The 24,220-nt window shown below is 43.7% G+C and overlaps 2 protein-coding genes across 5 annotated transcripts in view; one reads left to right on the top strand and one right to left on the bottom strand.

The window, feature by feature from the left end:
• LOC306940117 (serine/threonine-protein kinase NIM1-like) overlaps nt 1–21,225 on the bottom strand; it is an 805,056-nt gene extending 783,831 nt beyond the window's left edge. Inside the window, exons 1-9 of one of the 4 annotated variants that reach the window (XR_013791976.1) lie at nt 21,079–21,225; nt 16,749–16,863; nt 16,244–16,293; nt 14,897–15,216; nt 13,131–13,435; nt 11,403–11,671; nt 10,430–10,599; nt 9,557–9,848; nt 7,918–8,519 (exon numbers count right to left, since the gene is read on the bottom strand). Coding sequence is in view for 3 of the 4 variants with exons in the window: in XM_079525101.1 (XP_079381227.1) it covers nt 8,208–8,519; nt 9,557–9,848; nt 10,430–10,599; nt 11,403–11,671; nt 13,131–13,383 (1,296 nt within the window). In the remaining variant the exon portion in view is untranslated. Of the gene's footprint in view, nt 1–7,238; nt 8,520–9,556; nt 9,849–10,429; nt 10,600–11,402; nt 11,672–13,130; nt 13,436–14,896; nt 15,217–16,243; nt 16,294–16,748; nt 16,864–21,078 lie in introns of those variants that run through there. The other 3 variants (XM_079525101.1, XM_079525102.1, XM_079525103.1) reach the window with 3 other exon arrangements.
• On the top strand, nt 3,851–4,580 carry LOC306939716 (growth arrest and DNA damage-inducible protein GADD45 gamma-like; the record flags this gene model as incomplete). Its single annotated transcript, XM_079524403.1, has 3 exons — nt 3,851–4,008; nt 4,129–4,336; nt 4,467–4,580. 3 exons carry the CDS (start codon nt 3,851–3,853, stop codon nt 4,578–4,580), a joined length of 480 nt encoding a protein of 159 aa, XP_079380529.1.
• Nucleotides 21,226–24,220: the final 2,995 nt, after the last annotated feature.

Raw genomic sequence — 24,220 nt, 5'->3', positions numbered from 1 at the left:
ACAAGTGATTGATCTCACTGGTTTTAGTAGATGTGGAGGACAGTGATTCAGAAGATATAGCACAGTTAGCTCTGAATGCTCCCCAATGGGACTCACGGTATTTATACTGAAGACCCGGCACGCGCGTTCTGTGATTGGCTGTTGTTCAGGGACAAAAGTCACCCCCCTTCCCCCCACCACACCTCCCATGGCAGGCGCGTGCCTATAGAGAAACTGTCCGAGGAAGGATGGGCCAGTTTGGACTGAATGGATAAGATTCTGAAAGTCCGTGACCTTTAATTGATGCCCTCAACTTCAGGAATAATTAATCCCGACACTTGGCCTCCTAGACTCGTGCCATCAAAGTCTACGTAGATTTGCAAAACTGCCTAATTATTCCACAGAAACGGCACACTGCGCACATGCAGTGAAGTTCACTATAGTGTTCATTTAAATCCAAGAGAATAGCCATAACCAAATGGACCCGGTGGATTTGAGGGAAATTTACAGATTTCGTTTTTCATCGCAATCCCACTTAAATCGTGCATGCATGAACATAACACGTGTTTTCCGTGATAAAGTGGACTCGACTTTATAGGCTATAGGCCTATATTGGCGAATGTATTGATACAAAATATCATATGTTTATAGTTTAAAAGATGTATCTTGGTTGTGCATGTTCAGGTTGAAGAAAAAAACAATAAAGAACGCACATCCACTCACACACTCACTAAAAACCCATAAAAACCCAACCCAAAATCCATAAAGCAAATGCATATATAAGCTGCAAAAGTGCTAGGCTATTAGGAAATTAATTAATTCGTCTAAAAGCAGTAGTATTTTGGGAAGGCTATTTTGTTATTTGGTTCCACCATTGGACGTTTTTTCAAGCCTATAGGCTCTTCATAAGATGTTGTTCATCGGTGTTCACGTTGAAACTCTGTATGGCACAATTACGTTGAATAGGCAGCCTATAGGCAACTTTTACGCAACAGATTCTAGATAGTGGCACGCGCCGCTACTTTGCATGCGTAAAGACCGAGCCAGAGCTCACTCAGTGGAGGCGCGTGGCAGCTGGACGTGTCCTTATCTCCACGCCTGCATCACTCTCCATAGCAACCCTGCAGAAGATACGCCATCTGTCGCTGGGGGGACTCGGGGGAGGCGAGGGGTCGACAAAAGAAACTCATGCCTGGAGATAAGTCAGCACCTGCTGTGCGTAATGGCCGCAGGTGATGCAGCCAGTCCAAACTCCAGAGTAAACCACCACAAATCATTTATGTGTTTCACTCAACTAACTTCAACAGCATATTGTTGCAGACAAATGTGTGACTTATTTGTGACTTGTGTATTAGGCCTACTTAAAGTTATTTTCTACAAAGATGCCCTATATCCAAAGAGCATAATAGTTTTCTTTCCTCCGTGTATATATGCTTATATACACTTTGCGCTTTGGCAATTTGTTGTACACACACCACTATCCTATAATGCACGCGCGGCTTGCCATAACAAAACGCACTCTTGAAGAATAGGCTACCGCTTTTTAACTAATTTGCATCTGCACAAAGACTCACTCAGCCATATATGTGCTGCGGGTCAGCCGAAAAAGAGGCACTGCTCTGCTCACCAACACCTGTCGCGCGCGCGCGCGCGCACACACACACACACACACACACACACACACACACACACACACACACACACACACACACACACACACACACACACACACACACACACCGCGGGGCGTGGAGGGGCGCGCCGATCCGTCCGGCAGATGCGCCTCGCAGCAACAAACACGTCTATACGGCGTATCGACTTGCACGCGCCTGCCTGTTGCCATGCATGCTGAGAGCATATCAGCTGGAATCAGTTTGATTCAAAGGTTCTTTAGTCATGTGAGATGTTGTGTTGACGACTCCTTGATGGCTCAATGTTAGCAAACTTTGCAGCATGCAGACATCGGGAGACAGAAAAGAATAGGCCTATCTGCACCTGTGCACAAGGAATGAATAATAATGACCCGAAAACAAACAAATAGGCTATCAGCGATTCTATATGCCTTCCACGATATGCACAAAGATAAGGGGGTTTCTTTTGCATCATGATGACACACTTTTTGATAATTGTTCTTAAACGTGTTTACAAGAAGTCATGAGGTGATTCGTATCTAGTAGGTCTGCATGTGCCTGCAGTGTACTGTTTGAGATAAGACTTGTTGTATAGCCTAGAGATCACTTGTTCACTACTAGACCCCACAGTAAAATGACACATGGCAGTGATAATTTATCATTATGTAACTCCCAGACCCAGAGAGTGCAAATGTAACCCGACAGACCACGCACGGGTCCATTTGGGTTCACTCTGTATACATTCTCGGAGTTAAATTAACACTCGGCGATTATTTGTAGCCATAATACTGCATGTTATGTGCATGCTGCTAATGAAGCCCTCTCCTTTTGGCATTCAAATTGAATTAAACGCAGACAACAGATGAGAGAATGTGAGACGCGTAGACAATGAAGCGGCGCGCCCCACGGTGGGTCGGGGTTGACCTGTAGGCTGCATGGTTGGTGGTGATGGGGGGGGGGGGGGGGGGTCATAGCGACAGTCCTCCATCTGTCCCACTGCTTTCTATGCAGAACAATGGCGCTGAATCAATCACCGCCAACCTGTGTTCTGCGTTGCCCTGTCACACTCTGGTCCCCTTTAATTACGCAGCAGCAGCAGGCATGTTTGTTGTTATGCATTATATATTACGCACGTATATATATATATATATATATATATATATATATATATATATATATATATATATATATAGGGGCTTGTGTTGCAACTTTTGGGGATAATCTTTGGAAGTTTTGTTGATGTTTTACCAAATGAGGTCCGTGTGGGTGTGGGCCCCCTCTCTGTATACGGTAAATAAATAAAACCCATTCGAGGATTTGGGACAGCTGATGGCCTGCACGTGGTCAGCGTGGGCCAGCAGTGCAGATTGTGCGGCAGCACGCACAGCGTCCTGGCACGCGCTGGTCATTTGCATGTGTATGGGGACCGTGATAATGGGGGTCTCTGCGCGCACAATAGGGTCCGTATTTTGTAGCCAGCCCTCTAGTCCTACAGATGGCATCTTCCACCTGCCCTCTCTCTTTCTCTCTGCAGCGTGCGTGCGGCATGGGGGATGGGGCGCCTGCATGCATGCCTTTCTGCACACACTTTGTGCTTCTGCAAAAGCACTTGTTATACTTTCACCTAAAACTTTTCGGTGTTTCAGCACCCAGAGATAAAATAGCATGGAAGTCAGCAAGGGTTTTATTTTGTGGATATGCACAAAATAAAACAAAAATAATGCACAAAATAAAACCCTTGAAGCTTTCATATAGGACTATAGGGCTACAAACAAACAGGCTAATATATTTTTCTTAAACAAATCGAAAGAAATTGGGGAAATGCACAATATAGGCTATATGCATGCATGGATGTATTGAGAGAATCACAGCAAGAGATCGCATAAAACAACAGTGAATTTGTTTTTTATTTGATATGAAACTTATTTTTAGTTGTGCAGAAGACCTATTATTATGCCAGAACGTGGCTCGGTGACCCCTATCAATCTGCCACGAGCCGCATGCAGTGTGACAAGGATATTAGCATACCAATACACCATTCAGGATCAGCCAATCCGAGCGAAGCGGCTTTCACGCGGCCACACGAGAGCCAACGTATAAAAGCGCAACACACAAGGACCAGAGACACTGCCTTTTCGGATTTGCTTTCCGACAACAACCTAACCTACACCATCTCTCTCTTCAACTTCTTCCCTTGTGGAATACTTTTTGTGACTCATCGCCAACCAACCAACCGAACCATGACTCTGGAGGATGTTCTGATCCAGACCGCCGGCACCGAAGTGCCCGACCGTGCCCAGTGCAGCGGGCAAGCCCTGGAGGATGTGCTCGTCTCCGCCAAAGACAACGACTGTCTGACGGTCGGCGTCTACGAATCCGCCAAAATTATGAACACTATGTAAGTATATTAACTTCTCGAACACTATAGATGCACAGAAAATGACCCGTATAAGGCATTTTTCTAATTTGAATCCCATTTGAGTTTGTGCTCATATTGTTTCTTCTATTTTGTCTCCAGTGATCCGGACAATGTGTCTTTCTGCGTCCTGGCCATCGACGAAGGGTTCGAGTGTGACATCGCCCTCCAGATGTACTTCACCCTCATCCAGTCCTTCTGCTTCGACAACGACATCAGCATCGTCAGAGTGAGCGACGTGCAGCGCCTGGTCGAGATCGTTGGCGACAAGGACAAACAGCTAGAAGACGCTCACTGTGTCCTCATCACGGTATGTCATTTGAACTCAAACATAGCCTTTATATCTGTTCTCTCTCACTCTGGACAAGCAGCTGAGGCATCAGCCTCATTTGGAAGTGTTTTGTCGCTAACCCCCTTTCCTCTTTGCTTTAATTCAACAGAACCCAACTGATGGTTCTTGGGAGGACCCAGCCATGGAGAAGCTGCACCTGTTCTGTGAGGAGAGCCGCGGTATGAACGACTGGGTGCCCGAGATCATCCTCCCCGAGCGCTGATCAGAGAGCTCAACACTCTCTTCGTTTAACAAAAATGGAAATACTCATCCTACTGAGCAGGATGACACTGTTTTCTACTCATCCCTGGATGGATGGATACTCCTGAGGAGGATTCATATCCATGGGCACTGCCCATTGGGCAGCCCGACCGACCGGCGCCGGCCCCGAGGAGGGCCGCCCCCGCTGGTCTTCGGACCCGTCGCCTCTTGTCCCGTCCATGCCAAGATGACTCTCATTCTTTATGTGAATGAGGTCAGGTATGCCACGAGAGCGACACATCGACCCTCATTCTTTGTGTGGATGAGGTTTGGAGAGAAAGGAGAAGTGACTTGTTCCACGTCCTGATGTGTCGTGCACGCACGCACACACAGTGAGCAGAACGTCACACGCATATCTGACGCACGCGCAGCAGGAGAAATTAAGAAGCGGTGCCGAGAAAGAGACATTCTTAAAAAGAGACTTTTTAAAATGTTCTCTCGCTGAGTAACAACGCAGCGAAATGTTTCCCACTTTCCAGAAGTGTCTTAATTCTCTAAAGGTTTCACTTTAGAAATTTAATGATGACAAAATGATTGAAAATGAAAAATAATAGCCTACTTAAAGCTCTAAAGGTTTCACTTTAGACGTTAATGACTATAATGTTAAATTAATATTAAAAAAGTAAAAACAAAAAAATATTTATAATGCTCTACAACTAAAGGTTTAACTTTAGAATGTTTCACTGATGTACTTACCGCAAGACAAAACAATATACAAGCTGATTTATATTTGTATAAGAGATGTTGATTATTTTTGGAAATTGTGACAAGCTACAAATGTATGACTTTTCACTTTAGAATCGTCGATATGATATATGTACAGAATGTACATCCAATAGAAATGAAATGAATATTAATTCAATAATAAAACTAAGAAAAGAAAAAACAAGTTGTGTGTCATCATGATGTGTTTGTGTCAATGTTAGAGCAGACTGACTTAGCTTAAGTTGTAAGGGATTTCTCATTTCTTTTTGGGGGGTGGGGAAAAACCAGTACAACTTGTATGCTTACAGACGAGTCAGCAAATTTGCATATAGGCAGCGCATGTGCTTGAAAACAGCCGATCTGCAAGCTCACAACGCCTTGCGACGCAAGGCGTTGTGAGCTTTCAGATCTGCTGTTTTCCGGCCTAGCCACTATAGCCAGCAAGCCAGCCAGCCCAGGCGCTCATCTGCATGTGTATAGCCTAATTAAATCCTCTGTGTGCTGTGCAGGCTATCGGGGCTGGCGGGGCGCGCACAATAGCAGCGCGCGTTCAGGCTGTCAAATGCAGCGGTCCGCACAGAGCCGCTATTGTCTGTCCCAGGGCAGATGTCTCGTACCCACGCCACACCATCTGCCACTTTCTGCAGGTGGGGGTCGCGGGAGGAGGGGGAGGGAGGAGCCGGCCTGCACTTTTCAGTGCCAAAAGGGGCCGGGTGGGTTGGGTTGGGGCTGGTTTGGTCCGGCTGCAAGCATAGAGGGTCCCGCCAGCTGCTGTTCTCTTCTCCTCCTCCATTGTTTACTTCGGGGGTCTCGCAGGCACTAGCGAAACTTTTGGTAAACAAATCCCCAGGGAGAGACGGATGCACTGCAGGCACAGTGCTGCCAAGTGCTGGAAAAAGTATAGGCCTACTCATATATCACGTTTTTACTTAAGTATTATAGGCCTAAAGTAAAAGTATCAATAATGCAATATAGAAATAAGTAAAAGGCCAGAATTCAAAAAGTACTTGAGTAAAATATTTAAAAAAGGGCCATCAAAATGTACTTGAAGACAAGTCTGGCAAGTAGCCTACCAAAAGTAGAAAGTATAGCCTACTCATTATGCAGAAGGTCCCATTTCAAGTTTTCAAATGTAGGCATATAGAAATCTATCTATTGAAAATAGCAGATCTACAAGCTCACAATGCGTCGCATTGCTATGCATTGTGAGCTTGCAGAACTCTATTTAGTATTTTCAAATGGCCGAAATGTATAGGGTGGTTAATGTATGTTTTGTAATAATAATAAAAATCTACAAAGTAACAAGTAACTTACTTTGTACATGTAGTGGAGTAAAAGTACATTTGGATCCGAGATGTAATGGAGTAGAAGTAAAACTATTGGAAATTGCCATGGAAATACTCAAATAAAGTCAGCTCAAATTTGTACAGTACCTTATAGGCCCAATACTTATAGTTACATTCCACCATTGTGCATGTTCATCATGAGTTAAACCATGAAATCTGTGCGACAGTTTTTTACTCAAATCATATACGACTAATCGACTATATATTCAGAGCTTAACTGCTGGATAGGGCAGGGAGTTCAATTAAATTAAAAAATAATGAAAAGTTAAAGTCAAATGTCAAGCTTTCAGAGACCTGCATGTGGCTTACATACATGACCAATTAGGCCATGTGAACTCCACTGATCAAATACAGGATTTAAGAAAAGCACATTTCAAGCATATTGTTTCTAAATGTAGCTACGTTACTTCAAAAAGCTGCAATCAAGAGGCACTTTCTGTCTCTCTCAATTCAATTGAGCTTTATTGCCATGAGAAAACATACATTTACATTGCATGCCAAATCAAGTGTCAGAAAAAAATAACACACACACACGCACGCGCACGCATACACACACACACACACACACACACACACAACATTATCAAAATGTGGAAATAATCACAAAATATTTGATAGGCTACTCAGTTAATGATCACTTAATGCAGAATTATTAAAGTATAAAATACTTTTTAGTATAAAAGTGCGCCGCAAGAAAGCTGTGATGGTCTATCACTCAAGTGTCTTTAATGAAATCAATAGGTATGGTCTGAACACGATGCTCCAAAACATATTAATGGTTCCTTACACTATAGTCAGGGAGCCGAAGGGCATTAAGGGGTTAATAACTGAAAATTCCAAAGGGATATCACTGGGCACCCTCTTGAATTCTTAAGAGGTGACCCAAGCTACAAGAAAAAACGTTATCTGACGAAACCACGTTGACCCCCACGGCTCCCGGACTACACCATGGACGCGACGTTTCGAGCCTCTCGGTTCTTTTGGTAGCGTGGTATGGCCAGACAGATATTAGTCTATTTCCAAGGGGCGGTTACAAACAGATTCCAACGTCACAGCAAAAAAAGTCTCACTTTGAATAGTGGGTTCTGATTGGTCACCCACAACACTGGGGTGAGCAAAATGTAATTCAAACTGGGGAGTACCATGCAGGCCAATCTCCCCAGGGAGTTGCAGATTTGTCTGGTTTCCAGGCTACTCTTTTGGAGCATCGTCCAGTGTGCAGACCTTACCTTTCTTCATTATTCTAACCTCGGCCCAGCACCTGGTTTTCAGTTAATGCTCATTTTCCACCTGGGTTGAACCGGTTCAGTTCTTTTTGCCTGCTTAATATTGAACCAGTTCAGTGTTATCAATGAAAATGAATTCATTCGTTCAGAACCCTAAAAGTTTGTTCGGAAATGGAACCAAAAAAAAGGCCACCGTTTCCGTGAAAGCACTAAGGTTCCAGAATCTAGAACGGAACCAGCTCTAGAACCACATTTCTTTTGGTGGAAAAGGGGCCTTTAGAGTGGATGTGCATGCTCTATTGTTTTTCTCTTTCACGAAAGCACGCACAACTTGGAGGAGTGTATCAGGCCTCTGTAGGCCCTGAGGCTCTCCCTCTTGGGGTCTCGGACCATACCCCTGACCACGGGCATGGTCTCGCAGCCCCTCCTCTTCTGGGCCCGGTGCAGGAGCACGCGGTAGACCCCGGTCACGGGGCTCCGGCTGTTCCGGGGGTCCTTGTCGCGCACATGCTCCGCGGTGAAGCCCAGCTCCTCCAGGGAGGCCCGCACCTCCTCCTCCTCATCGTCCAGCTCCCCAGGCTCCGAGTCCAGCAGGCGCCGAGGGCTGGGCGGCTCCACCGGACACTGCAGCCAGGTTATTATAGTCAGTGGTGGAGAAAGTACTCAAATGTTTTACTTAAGAAAAACTATCAATACTGCAATGTAGAAGTAATCTGCTACAATTAAAAGTCCTGAATTCAAAATGTACTTGCGTGAAAGTACAAAAGTATTGGCATCAAAATTATACTCAAAGTAAAAGTAAGTAAGTAAGTAGCCTTGCCGAGCCATGAGGCCCATAGGGCAGGAGCCTATCTCCTGCTTCTGTAGCGTGAGGCAGCTTGATGTACAAGTACACCCCCTGGACATGACGTTAGTATGTCGCAGGGATTTACCCCCAATCCAACCCTTGATGCTGAGTGCCAAGCAGGGAGGCACTGGGTCCCATTTTTTATAGTCTTTGGTATGACCCGAACCAGTCCCAGGGCGGACACTCAACCACAAGGCCACTGATCTGGTATAGTAAAAGTAAAAGTAGTTATTTACCGAAATGTATATAGGGCTGAAGTGGTTAATGTACGTTTTGTGATAATAATCCAAATCTAGACGTTGTGGAGTACAAGTACAGTGCTTAAGTAAATGTACTTAGTTATTTTCCACCACTGATTATAGTTAGCAAACACTAATAAACTAACCACAACTTTAAAAAAAAACATTTTCGATAACTAAATAAAAACTATAATAAAAGAATACAAATTATAACTAACTGAAACTGTATTGTGTGTTTACAAAACTAACTAAAACAAACTGAAATGACAAAATTAAATTTTAGTTTTTCTCGTTACCAACACCAACAGTAACAGTATATCTTTTTTTAAATTGTATCCTTTATTGAGTTTTTATTACACAATAGGCCTACTTTGACCTTTTTCCCAAGCCTGACAAATAACCCAAAGTATGAAAAACACTAAAACTAACACTACAACTAAAACTAATAAAAAACGAATAAAATCTAGCAAAAACGCTAGAAAAACTCAAACTAACTGAATTATAGAAAAAACATTGTCAAAACTAACTAAAACTAAACTATAATGGAAAAAACAATCCAAGACTATTATAATAACCTGTGACTGCAGCAGAGACCAGGACCAGGGGAACTCGATTGGCAGCAGCCACTCGCAGCCCAGCATCTGGTCCAGGGCGTAGCGCTCCGCGACATCGTGCCTTAGCGCCCCCTTGATCAACCTCTGGCACGGGCCGGGCACCCAGGGGGGCACGGCGTAGTCACCCTCCAGGATGCAGAGGCGTAGTTTGCCTATGGTGACGGCACGGAACGGCATCGAGGCCGTCACAATGAAGAAGAGCAGCACGCCCATGGCCCACACGTCCACCGGAGGGCCCACATACGAGTCGTCCCTGCAAGTGTGTTGATTTTGACAGCACATTTTGGATTTAGTTTTTAAGCCCAAACCGCACCAATGCAACCATAGACATAGAAAGGTAGACGCCTCCTTCGGCTCTGGGGCGTGTCACGTGTGTACTCAAGTGAGGGCAAGCTTCTGCGCTCGTTGGTGCTTCACTAGTCTCACGTAGCCAGACAACTATTGCGAGAGGCAACAGTCTGGCAACGCAAGACTAGTGCTTCACAGAAGTTTATGCGTGCGTCACAATGGACGTTCAGGTCTGACAAGTCCTGGAAAAGACACGCTGTGAATGGCCAGTAGTCACTTGAGCTGAGTCACAGATTTTCACACTTTTACGCTTGGTTGCAAACCCAAGCGCATTCAGCGCAACCAAAAAATAAAATGACTTGTCATTTTAGTCTAGTTCTTATTTGTTGACGAAATTGTCAGTATACTGTATTTAGTCATAGTTTTAGTCATCACAGCTTAGGTTTTATTTCGTTTATATTTTCGTTTTCGCCAGTGAAAAAAGGTAGTCGACGAACATTTTTCGCCATAGTTTTTCAATAGAAGAAATCAACACAGTGTATATACCTGAAGAGCTCTGGGGCAGCGTAGGGCGGTGAGCCGCAGAAGGTGTCCAGGGTTTGGTTGCGCGTGGAGACGAGCGTGCTGAAGCCAAAGTCCGCCACCTTCACGCAGCCGTCGCTGGTGAAGAGAACGTTCTCCGCCTTCAGGTCCCGGTGGATGATGTGATTGTTGTGCTGCACACAGCAAAACGTTTGGTATCGGTAAGTGTACTTAAAGTACCAAAAGTAGACATTGTGCAGAGTGTCCCAAGTTTTCAAATGTATAAAAATCATTAAAAAGCAGATCTACAAGCTCACAATCTGTTGCATCGCAACACATTGTGAGCTTGTAGATCGGCTATTTTCAAATGGCCAAAATGTATATAGGGCTGAAGCGGTTAATGTTTTGTAATAATAATTATCAAAATCTATAAGTATTAACTGTTAACTAAAGTTTTCCCATAATTGTAGTGGAATAAAGGTACAATATTTGCCTCTGAGATGTAGTGGAGTTTGGAAATTGTAAGTAAAGTACAAATACCTCCACATTAGTTCATGTAAATGTACTTAGTTACTTTACATATCACGCTAACTAAAACTAAAGAGCTTTTCAGACGTTTTAAAATAATTAAAACTAATCAATACGATAGTGTGTAGGAAAAATACCAAACTATAACTCTCCCCTGCAACACACACACACACACACACACACACACACACACACACGCACACACGCACGCACGCACGCACGCACGCACGCACGCACGCACGCACGCACGCACGCACGCACGCACGCACGCACGCACGCACGCACGCACGCACGCACGCACGCACGCACGCACGCACGCACGCACGCACGCACGCACGCACGCACGCACGCACGCACGCACACGCACGCACGCACACGCACGCTTAGGGCACTAAATGACAACGTAAGACACCATGTGTCCAATATAAATACAGTGGACACAGAGTGTGATTTATTTGATTACACTAACCAAATGTCTCATGGCAGCCAGAATCTGGGCGAAGACGATCTTGCTGTCGGTGTCCGACATCTTGCCTTCGTCGCTGATCCTGGAGTGGAGGTCCCCGCCCCCCGCGTACTCCATCACCAGGAATAGCCGGCAGGGGGTCTCCACCACCTCGTACAGACGCACCACGTTGGGATGCTGCAGGCTCTCCATGCTAAAGATCTCCCTGGGCAGCAGGCGCTGGGCCTCGGGGTCCAGCCCAGTCTTATTCAGGATCTTCAGGGCCACCTTGTCTATGACATGGACATGACAAACAGGAAAAGGTACTCACATTTAACCTATTTAGGACGATTCTACAAATGCAGAGACGAAATGTTTTTATAATCGTCATGGGGGCACGCCCCCCCCCCCCTCCCTCCGAATATATATAAGGTGTAATTCCTCATGGGGGCCGAGTCATAAGGTCTAATTCCTCATGGGGGCAGAGGCCCCGTGGTCCCCACGGACTCTACCGTCACTGTACAAATGCCTTCTAAATCCTGAAAAACCCATGTTTCTATGTCAGTTGTTCTCAAACATTTTCGGGTCAAGGAAATATATTATGTTATTGGACGCTGACCCGTATCAGAAAATATGTTGTTCCAGGGACCTCACCAGAAGCAAAGACTTGAGTAAAAAACGTTCCCTCTGAAAGAATATATATTCAAAGATTTGCGCCACATTTTTACGATTTTTCAAAAATAGCAGATCTAAAAGCTTGTAGATCTGCTATTTTTCAATAGCTAAAGTATAACATAATCCATAAAACACCAAAAGGGGTTCCCACCCGAAATGGGTTAAGGTCCTTTCAGATGGACAGTGATTAACGCGCCTGGTAATCTGCGTTTTTTTTGTACCCACAGAGAAGTTGAGGGGCGACAACGCAAGCGTATATACGTGGGTGCGGTCCTGTGAAATTGTCGCAAGCGTGCTCGTTTCATACACACGCTCGTGACTTACTAGACCTGGATTGAATTGAGCTTTTTTTTACACTTGCGTTGTCGCGCCCCTCTTGAGCAGACCTGGTGCAGACCTGGAGCAGACCCGTCGCTGATCCAGGCGATGCCTGCGTCACACGCTCCCCTTCTAAAAAAAGACCTTTATTCGAATCTTTAGGGCCACCATGTCTATGATATGACGAACAGAGAAACATGCGTAGAAGAGTGTACACAGTTATATACAGTGGTGGAAAGTACATTTACTTAAGTACTGTACAATTTTTAGGTACTTTTACTTTACTGGAGTATTTGTAATGGTTTACTTTTATATTTCTACCCCACTCAGTGTTGATTTTGTCGACTAAAACTATGACGAGAAATGTTCGTCGACTACCTTTTTTTTATAGACTAAACCAAATAAATACTATAAAATCTAAGCTATGATGACTAAAAATATTGACAATTTCGTCAACAAATAAAAACTAGACAAAAATCTTAGGGAGGGACTAGTGGAGCAATCTGGGAACCCATTGACAAAACAAAGGAAAGAAAGCTGCCTGTTTTCAGTTTGTCTCGAGAGACTAGTGGAGAAGAGATCCGGTAGAACTAAAAGACAAGTCATTTTATGTTTGGTTGCACTCAGGTGTTGCACTCTCTTGATCTACAAGCTCACAATGCATCACGTTGCGACACATATTGCAGTATTGGTACTTTTACTTAAGTGAAAGATGCGAGTACTTTTTCCACCACTGATGATATGGTGATCATTGATTACCTCTGGTGAGGGCGTGGAAGGCCAGTTTGACCTTGGAGAAGGTCCCGTAGCCGATCTCCCCTCGCACCTTGTAGAAGCCCACCCTGCGGCCAACGACCAGCTCCTTGATGGTCTTCTGGTCCTTGCACATGTCTGTGGTGAGCTTCTGCAGCGGAGTGAGCCTCACCTCATCCTCATCCTCCACCGAGCTGTCGCTCATGCTGTAGCTATGGCGCCGCCTCCTGGTCATCACCTTGTACTCCTTCCCAGGCATTTTCTTTTTCTTTTCTTTTTTAGGCCTACAGCAGTGGAGCGATCAGGTCATCCTGAAAAGTAGTTTTGACAGGTTAATATATTGTGGGTCTTTGGCCAGCCGTCTGGGAACCTATAGGCTGGTAGTCCAACCTGAAAGCGTGTCGTGGGTTCGAGCCCCGATCCCGACAAGCTTTGCTGCGACCCACTGTTTGGGAAACAGAACCAAATTTGGGCCCTGCTCAGGAGATCTTTTCTTATACAAATAAATAGCAGCTCTACAAGCTCACAATGTGTCACGATGCGACACGTTGCGAGATTGCAGATCAGTATTTTTTGCTGTTTCACGTTTTTTTTATGACGTACCTGGATGAAATTGTAAACAAAAAAAAACATCACAGAACTGTATAATGTATATTATAAAGGTTTTGGTTGCTTCCAAATAACTAGAGGTATCTGAAAAGTCAGATGATGTAATGTAAACATTATATAGATACATGTTGTGAGGAGAATACTAAATAAGAACTGGTACATCTATAAACAAACGCAAAATACCATGCATTAGTTGTGTTCGTGAAACTCAAAATAATGCACAGGAATACGTGCAAACAGTTACCATATATGGTCACATTTTACACCATGTACCATATTATTCCCTCCCACACGGCATGCGTGTGCATATACGATCGCGGTAGGGGTGGCGCTCGTTCATTTTTATTGATAACGAGCACCTTATCAATAAGGCTTAACGAGCCGGGTTCTTATCGAGCCCATTTTCTATTCATTTGTGGAAAGATGGGAGACGACAAATTCTGAACAGAACAAGTATCTTTTACTAGGGCCTTCAAATACAGTACTTTTCTTTCTTTTCAAAATCTTTTTATTCAGGTTTTTCGACAATAGCCCAGGGGCAAGTATTAGACAGACACATAAAATATAAAAATAAAACTCAATCCCCTATCCCACCCTCCCCCCACCCACAATCCCAAGGATAGTCGGAACAGTCTGGAGGAAATAAAATAAATATATATATATATATATACATACATACATACACACATACACAAAATACAGTACTTTTCTAACAGACGGAAGGCAAATGACCTTCTCACTTTTGGAAAATAATATTGAAGAAACTGTGAACTGGTTAATATGTGTATCGTCACTTTAAAAGTGTAATTTTGTTTACCGGTGCAACGCTGGTTGGCAGGTATCGATACACTTTTAGACCAACATGTTTGTGCCAGCATGGGTGATTAGATTTATTTCTTGATCGCCTCTTGTCTTGATTGTTTAAACATGACGTCATGGGCCGCTATGCTCGATAACAGGCTTGATAAGCCCAAAGCTTATCGATACCGGGTACTCAATAAGCTTATTGTTTTTTCGGGTATCGGGTATCGAGCTTCATCTACTAAATGGTTATTAGTAGACGGTGTACCACGATTGTTTTCAAATTAGCTCGGATGGTATGCTACATACCGTAAAGCGTAACACGGCAGAACACTACTGGTTTTAAGTGCTTAAGATCTCACCAAGTCTCCACAGTTGTTGCATCCAAACACATCCAGTATCCATGGCAACCATCAAAAGGCTCAGCACATCCCTATTGAATCGGCGGGACATTGAGAATGACATCCATCATCAATCCTGGATCCTCTACAGTGACATGTTGATGCCAGCACCCATTTGTGCTATTATATTCTCTGATTATGTGAGCATTCCGGAGAGAAACTAATGAATCACGCAGTTATTATGTTTTCAGCCCGTATCTCCTCTCTTTCCTCTGGTACTCCACACACACACACACACACAGGCTGGAAGGCATCACCCGGTCTTCACTCTGTGCCTTCACCTGAGTCAAAGAAAACAGACACCAAACGGCTTCTCGTCAGTCAACTCTGTCTCCGTCTCCTCCTCCTCAATCAGATTAGGGATTAAGGTGGTTTCATGTATTCTAATCCTTGCCTTATTTAGGTCTCCCCCGATCCCTTTAAGGGGCTAAAGTGTGGTGACGATTGTTTAAGAACAAATGCGCTCACACACAAACTAATCTGCTTCTTGGGTCAACCTGGTGCTGGATCAAATCCACAGCAAAGTGAATAGGCATGTCTTTGCTATGTCCAACCCAACCCATCAGCTTCACGGATTGGCCGAGCTTTGCACCAACATATTTCGTAGCAATAGAACAATTGAACTCCGTTCTTTTACCGGGCAATGCACGGAATCTCTGTATTTGTGTGTCTGTCTGAGAGGGTCTGTCAGTCTCCCATGTGTAATTGTGTATATCCATGTACATCATCATCAACACAACATCAGCAGTTTCTGACAACATCAGGGATCCTCGTATCTCCAGAGTGGATTGGTCGTATGGTAGACGGCACCGTACTGCGTGCGTACTCTGACAAGGAGTCTAACACGTACAACAAGCAGGGGTCTGTACCCTACCCACCACAATCAATATGTCCGTACACAGACAAAATGTGTCTGTGGGAAAGACTTGTCCTTGTCCTTGAAAACTTTAGATTTTCTTTTTTTACACACCATTATAATGTTCTCATTTTGATTATAAGACCCACTTAGTGAATGTCAGTCTCCAGGTTTTCTTCAGAATATGTATGACACTGATTTACTACAACACTATGCACATTATGAGTCCAACTAGTACCAACGACGGTTCTCAAACGTTTTATTTGTAAAGGACCACCATAACTCTAGTGTACAAATGGACATTTGTTGCACTCTCAGAGTTACAGACCTGTTATGGTCATTCAGGACTACTGTAGCTCTTTATCTGGTAATATTATCCACTAATTGTGTATGTCCGTGCCAAAGTTTTTATTTTGACAAAACAATTGCATAACCGGGTGGGGCACACATACCTAACTTGCATCGTTCCTGACTTGCGTGGTCTCCAGGTACGGGCACCGGTCTAGTACATGGGCCAAAAGATGTGACACACATGGTTGAGGATACTTTATATTTGATGATCTTTTATATTGCAGTTAATGATGCACAAGGGGAAATAACTATACTAACTATATAAGTGCTGCTTCTATGCCGAGCACATAATCCGAGGTCCTAGAAGCACTGGGGCGACTGTGGCTCAAGAGGTAGAGCAGGTCGTCCAATGATCCATGGGTCGGCGGTTCGAATCCCGGCTCCTCCTGTCTACATGTCGAAGTGTCCTTGGGCAAGACACTGAACCCCAAATTGCTCCCGATGTGCTGGTTGGTACCTTGCATGGCTTCCGCCGCAATCGGTGTATGAATGTGTGTGTGAATGGGTGAATGTAATGCACAATCTATGTAAAGCGCTATATAAATGCACCATTTACCATTTACCACTCCCTTAAAAACAGACTGTGGCATGCAGAACGGGAATCACCTTGAGGATGACCAAGGACTGAAGGAGGACCTCTCGGTTGTGTGGTCAGCTACGGTCAGAGATCAGGCCTTATGCAACAGCATTACCTGATGTTCCCAGAGAGAGATTAGCGTCTCTGTCCCGCCACACACACACACACACACACACACACACACACACACACACACACACACACACACACACACACACACACACACACACACACACACACACACACACACACACACACACACACACACACACACACACACACACACACACACACACACACACACACAGAGCAGCAGGAATAAAAGGATTATGGAGCGTGAGCAGCAATCCTACAAACTGTGTCACTCCTATTCAGGTGTGCTCTCCCTGTAAACTTAGGAAACTTAAAGATGGAATGCCGTGATCCCCCTTAAAGCATGATCATCAGGTACTGTGATAAAGTGTACAGTGTTAATATGATTTTATGTGACCACACCCACCAGTTCATTATACCTGGTTCTCACCTTAGCACCACCCACCTGAACTTAAGCCTCGCCCACAGCTGTTGTATGATAATGGGAAGGGTTAGGGCGGGGAGGGGTTAGGGTTGTGATGTCACAAAAAAATGTGTATTTTTGATTGGGCTTTTTGACTCAAAGGCTTTCAGGAAGAAACCAAAAATACACAAGGAAGACATATTTCAATATTCTAATCACACATGGGGGTCTATTAGATAATTAGAGTAATGTTAACTCCATAGACACATACAAAACAGAAAAAGTACAAAAATCACAGCACCACATCTTTAAGTAAGCCTTGCCGAGCCACGCAGGGCCTGTTTCTGTGGCGTGAGGCAACTGGATGTACAAAACCTGGACATGGCGCTAGTGTATGTCACAGCGACTTATTCCCAATCCAACCATTGACAGCACGGAGTGCCTAACAGGAAAGTGATTGTCATGACACGGCCGGGGAATCAAACCCCAAACGCCCAATCTCAGAGTTTATGAAATTACAGGACTATGAATAGGAATACTTAAAGAGAAGTGGTAACCGAGGAGGTACCAATATCAACGCTAGGAATCTATGTATCCATTCATCCAAGTATAACTATGATGGTGTTTATAGTTTACACAATCACGGATCCATTTCGTTACAGTTAATTGACTAAAAATGATTTGACATTTCTGCCATTTTACTTCAAGGAATTTGCATTATTCACTTATAATGGATGAACTGTCTCAATGGGACAGATTACACAGATTTCATTGAACAAGTTGATCTTGTGCTGCAGCCTCAGCCCTCAGCCTGCTGTCTGGCCTGACATCGCTCACAACGCCCTGCCCTGCGAGGAGAAATCAGTCTGAGCTCATTGGATTAAAAGTCCTCCAGACCAGCAGGAACATTGTGTGAGGCGCCGGCATTACTCTGCTGTAATCTGTACACTATAGAGCACTAAGAACTGGTTCCTAAACACTGGGTCGGGACCAATTTGTGGGGCGCGGACACATATTGACGGGTCCCTTTATTTGTATAAAGGGACATTTCTACATTTGTATCATTACAAATAAAAGCTAAATAAATCATTCCCAAAAAAGCAAAAATGGGACCGGGCGGCCAGCGCCCCTAGGCTGCTAATGCTGCCTGATAGCGTGTCACGGGTTCAACTCTCGATCCCAACGACCTTTGCTGAGTGTGTGTCACTCGCCATCTCTCTCTCCCCCTTTCCTGTCAGTCTATATATCTATCAATAAAGGCAGAAAAATATAAAAGCAAAAATGAATTAAAAACTAATTCAATGATTTGTTTCCCCCAAAGTAAGTTCAAGAATAAATAAAAGAGAAATCTAAGAAATTCTATACATTTGAAAGCAAATGTTTAAGAAGTAGTGAAAATAGCCGATCTGCAGGTTCACAACGTGGCGCGGCACGTTGTAGATTTGCTATTATCACTAGTTTGGGTCCTGAGCAAGCATCTAATTTCTCTTTTGGGTCACAGGCTAAAATGTTTTGGAAACACTGCACAAATAGTCACCTGCAGCTGTCCCCAGATCTCCTATCCACCGTGTGTGACACTGGCAAATGTTACATTTTATTGCGACCATAGGTCTTAGTTTACTATGAAAACCTGCATCTCCAGTCAGCCAGTCAGTCTGTCACGCCTTGTGACCAGACAGTGGCCTTGTGGTTAGAGTGTCCGCTCTGAAATTGGGAGGTCAGGGGTTCGATCCCCGGCCGGCTCATACCAAAGACTGTACAAATGGAACCGAATGCCTCCCTGCTTGGCACTCAGCATCAATTTGGGGGTCAAATCAACTAATGATTCCCGAGCGTGGGGCACGCTGTGGCTCACCGCTCCAAGAGATGGGTCAAATGCGGAGAACAAATTTCACTGTGGTAATGACTAATCGTACGACTTTTCTCCATATATGGCCAATACAGAATTCATTCTATATGTTGATCTGACATCATCAAACCCTGTATACTCAAGACACGCTCCATATATGGCCAGTACAGAATTCATTCCATATGTTGATTTTACCTCATCAAACCCCTATATCTCCATATATGGAGCTGGTCTGTTCTGACATCACAATGCTGTTCTGACATCACAATGGTAACTGGACCAGCTCAACAGAATGATAGATCTCCAACTCTACCTTCAAAACTCTTCACAGCACAGTCTCATGGAGGACGCAGCAGCATCAACTCCTGCTTCTTAACTGTGCCGTATTAAGAAGCTCTGTTGTTTCTGCACGACGTCGTACTGGTTATAGTAATGTATTATTTAAAGCTACAATCGATATGTTTTGTGTACTCGAAACGTATCGATTGAGGGAATTGCAACTCTATCCCCCAGGAACAGAAAAAAATAAAACTAGAAAAAGTGCCCTTCCGGGCACAGGTGACTACAGAGATCATGTGTACCGATTGCCATTTCTTCATACGCCTTTGATGGCAATTGGATGATTTGAGGCATTTTGTTCCAAAAATGTGTTTTGCAAAAATCAACCTGTTGGTGGTGCTATAACAGGCCAATGTGAAAAGGGTGGGATATATTCCTCAGCCTAGTAAGAAAATGTGTGAAAGATGTCACGTAAATTGCATGCTGCGTTTATGATTTGAGGCTTTTGTTAAAAACGGGGCAATCTTACAAACTGTGAAAGCCAATTATAGCCAATTAGGATGGAATATGAAATATCGGACAGATCCGACTTGAGCACATGACCATAGAGATACTGTGTAACGATTTGTGAGATTTTTGGACAGAATCTGGAGGAGTAATATAAAAAAATGTGTTTTACAAAAGTCGGCCTCCTGGTGGCGCTATAAAAGGCAGATGCGGAAAATGCAGGTCAAAGGTTTGTCCTTGGCCTCTAGGGACTATGCATGCAACGTTTCACGCAGATCGGTGCAGTTTTAGGTAAAAATGTGAAAAGCTGCCTCATGGTGGCGCTATAACAGGCCGTTCTGGAAAATGTGGGGCAGAGGTTCATCGTTGGCATCCAGGGAGTGTGTGTGCAAAGTTTGGCATCGACCGGGTTAACGGTGCCGGAGATTAGCTGGTAACGGACGGACGGAAGGACGGACGGACGGACGGAGTGCAAAACATACTCTCTCCCCATGCCTTCGGCCTGGTGGAGACAATAAAGAAAACATACACAAACATCTACCACTCATTCCAGAGGAATCCCTGTGTTGGGGAGATATTGGACTATTAAATGAACTTTCAGGCACAGTTCTACTTGTCAACCAGTAGGTGTCCTCCCTGACCACTGCAGATGTGCTAAATATATTGTATCATTACTAGCATACTCTACGATTCATAATGATTAAAAATATGTTCTGGATTGACGACGATGTGTATAATAAAATACATTGCTTGACTGTACACCTGCTAAGTGCTAAGTTGAAAACAACAAAAGAACAAATCAACGCATTTTGAATAGTTTGAATATAATTGACTAAATTACCACATCATTCCTATTTCATACTAACAAAAATGAATAGCCGAAAAAAAGACGTGACATTTTAATTAAATCGATTGTTTCATTAACTGTTGCAAAAAATCAAGCCTCGTCAAAACAAGCAACACCTGTGCTATATCTCCCTGCCAGGCTGCCACAAGTCTGTTGGCCAATTTAAGTTGAACAGGGACATAATAAAAACACTTTAGAGAGCCCTGCGTCAAAACAAAGTTTTCAGTGAGTGCTCATCTAAAAGCGGCAAAGCCACACACGTTGTAAACAAACAAAAACACATTATGCAAAGAAGCCACCGTGGTTTCAGCTTCCAAAACACATTGCCTGGCAGGCAGGGGGACTGTGTTTCAGGTTTCAATCATAGTTATATTTCAATACCTTGTTGAGAGAGACATGATCTCCTTGTCCCTTTCTAGCAGACCGACGCTATGACCATTGGAAAGGCTTGCAGCTGTGTGAAGCTAATCATGTTACAGTCTCAGAGAATAGAAAGAAAGTATCTGTGTACCGTCTGCTTTCTTGTACTGCTGTGAGGGCCTCCAGCTCCCCCTAGTGTTCCTTTGCTGTCACCGCAGCAACCAGCATCTCATCTATTGTCCTGGCTGGTGACTAGTGATTAGTATACTGTAGATCCCTGTCTACTACACTACTTTCTTCCTGGGGTCTAGGCAAAAACATCACAATAAAAATCATGAAATGCAGTACAGCATGATCAATGTTGGTGAACACAAACCTAGAGAACAACATGTATATTAACAGTAAAATAAAATAAAAAACAGATGTCTGTCTGAAAATACCAAAAATAAAAATAACAACCTAATCCAATATAATTTCCTTTCTGAATTTGCTGCCTTAAGTTTCCTTTTGAAACTAAATGTATTTCTTGTAATAGAGTGAAATGTGGGGGGAGCACACGCCAGTATGCAATGGCTCTGTACATGACTGTTTTCTTAAGTGCATTGGTTTTGGGCACAGGCAAAGTAAAGTGACCATTTAGTTTTTACTGTCGATAACTGTTCTTCTTTCGTCTCATCATCAGGGGTCGACGCCATAGCAGACCATCTGTTTCCACCGGTTTCCAGTGGCATGCACAGATAGACACTAGGGGGTGCTAGAGCACCCCCTGCCCTTTTGGCAATGTGCCCTTTTGGAGAAAAAAAAAGAAAAAAAAACTTTTTTTTTCCTACTTTTTTTTTTGATTTTTCAAAAATAGCAGACCTACAAGTTCATAGCGCGCCACTCGGTGGCGCGCTATGAGCTTGTAGATCTGCTATTTTTCAATAGCTAAAGCATAACATAATGCTAACACCAAAAGGGGTTCCCGCCCAAAATGGATTAAGGCAACCGGCCGGTTCCACGCGCTGCACAAGGTGCCCTTTTTTAACTTGAGCACCTGCCCCTCTAAATGTCTGTGCACGCCACTGCCGGTTTCTGTTGTGTACATCTGCCTGTATCATTATCAAAGGTAAACTTAAAGAGGTTGTATCCTCAGGGTTAAATGCAGAGGTCAAAAATCCTCACATCACATCATTCACACGGGTCACATCATGACCTGAAGAAGATCCACGACAGGAGATCCACAACAGGATCGAAACGATGTCAACCGTGCTTTGGCTCTACCGTTTTTTAGCCCAGCACCCACCAGTCGACATGTGTTACCCAAGTTCCCTTTCATTGTTGGACAATACCCAATTATATTAAATAGTTTAGTGCTGATTCCAGAAGCGCTTCGATCGGCCACAGATCAATTCAGTGATCGGCCGATTTTCACTCAAACTGACTCGATTGTTGATCGGCTATTCACCCGATCGTGAAACCGATCTTTTACAGGCATAAAATAAAAGTCATATACTATATCATTTTGCATCTTTGTGACAGGCCTAAACATTCCAACTTCCTCCCCACACACACAGGAATAGTTTTGACATATCATTTTGGAAATATTCAAATTGTCCCCTTACGCTCAAGATCGGTATCGGCCGATCGTGAGAAAAACAATCTGAGCACTTCTAGCTGATTCATTAAACAGGGGGATGGATATTAAGTATGAAAGTGGTTTATTTGTAACACAATTGTAATACAAATGTAATACAAGGACTGTACAAATTCAATATTCATCTCTCAGGCCGGTTTTAAGCTCATTATATACAATGCATGCACCATTAGCTTGAAGAAAAAGAAAAGGTTATTGGCTAGGTATCGGCCTATGAGTGGACACACACACACACACACACACACACACACACACACACACACACACACACACACACACACACACACACACACACACACACACACACACACACACACACACACACACACACACACACACACACACACACACACACACACACACACACACACACACACACACACACACACACACACACACACACACACACAATTCGGATACCAGTTCCACAACATTGAAGAGTCAACACACATTCTGTCAGCTCTGAAACCTCACAGTTGAGAACAATGATGTAAACAACAAAGTGCTAAATAGCACCATGTAAGACAAGCCCCATAGTGTATAGGCTACATTAAGTTCCCTTCACACCCAAAACACGTATACAAAAATAAATAAATATATATATATATATATATATATATATATATATATTTTTTTACCAAAAACCCAGCTACAACCACAACACTTAATATATGCTTAATAACGTGAGCTTAGCTTTTGCAGTAGTGGAAAAAGTACTCAAATTCTTCACTTAATAAGTATCAATACTGCAATATAGAAAGTAGTCCTGAATTCAAAATGTACTTGAGTAAAGTACAAAAGTATTGGCATCAAAATGTACTTAAAGTACCAAAAGTAAAATTATTCATTATGCAGAATGTCCCATTTCAAGTGTTCAAATGTTTAAAAATCTTTTGAAAATAGCAGATAGCAGCTATTTTCAAATGGCCAAAATGTATGTAGGGTTGAAGTGGTTAATGCATGTTTTGTAATAATATTCAATCAAAAAGTACAAGTACAATATTTGGAACCGAGGTGTAGTGGAGTAGAAGTAAAAGTACAAATACCAAATGGTACTTAAGTACAGTACTTAAGTAAATGTTCTTAGTTGTTTTCCACCACTGCTCTTTTGGCACCAGGAGGGAGCCTCATATGACGTCTCTCCCTTCTTGTCCGTCTTCTGTAAGCTATCCGTCCGGTCAGCAGCGGAGGGGTAAGTAAGCTATCCGTCTGGTTAGCAGTGGCGGTGTAAGCTATCCGTCTGGTTAGCAGCGGAGGTTTAAGCTATCCGTCTGGTTAGCAGTGGCGGTGTAAGCTATCCGTCCGGTTAGCAGCGGAGGTTTAAGCTATCCGTCTGGTTAGCAGCGGTGGTGTAAGCTATCCGTCCGGTTAGCAGCGGTGGTGTAAGTAAGTTATCCCTCTGATTAGCAGTGGCGGTGTAAGCTATCCGTCCGGTTAGCAGCGGTGGTGTAAGTAAGTTATCCCTCTGATTAGCAGTGGCGGTGTAAGCTATCCGTCCGGTTAGCAGCGGTGGTGTAAGTAAGCTAT

This window comes from Electrona antarctica, assembly GCF_951216825.1.
Source record: "Electrona antarctica genome assembly, chromosome: 16".
Lineage (NCBI taxonomy): Eukaryota > Metazoa > Chordata > Actinopteri > Myctophiformes > Myctophidae > Electrona > Electrona antarctica.
Note: the sequence above shows the minus strand (reverse complement) of the source record. Positions and strands in the feature narration are given on the sequence as shown.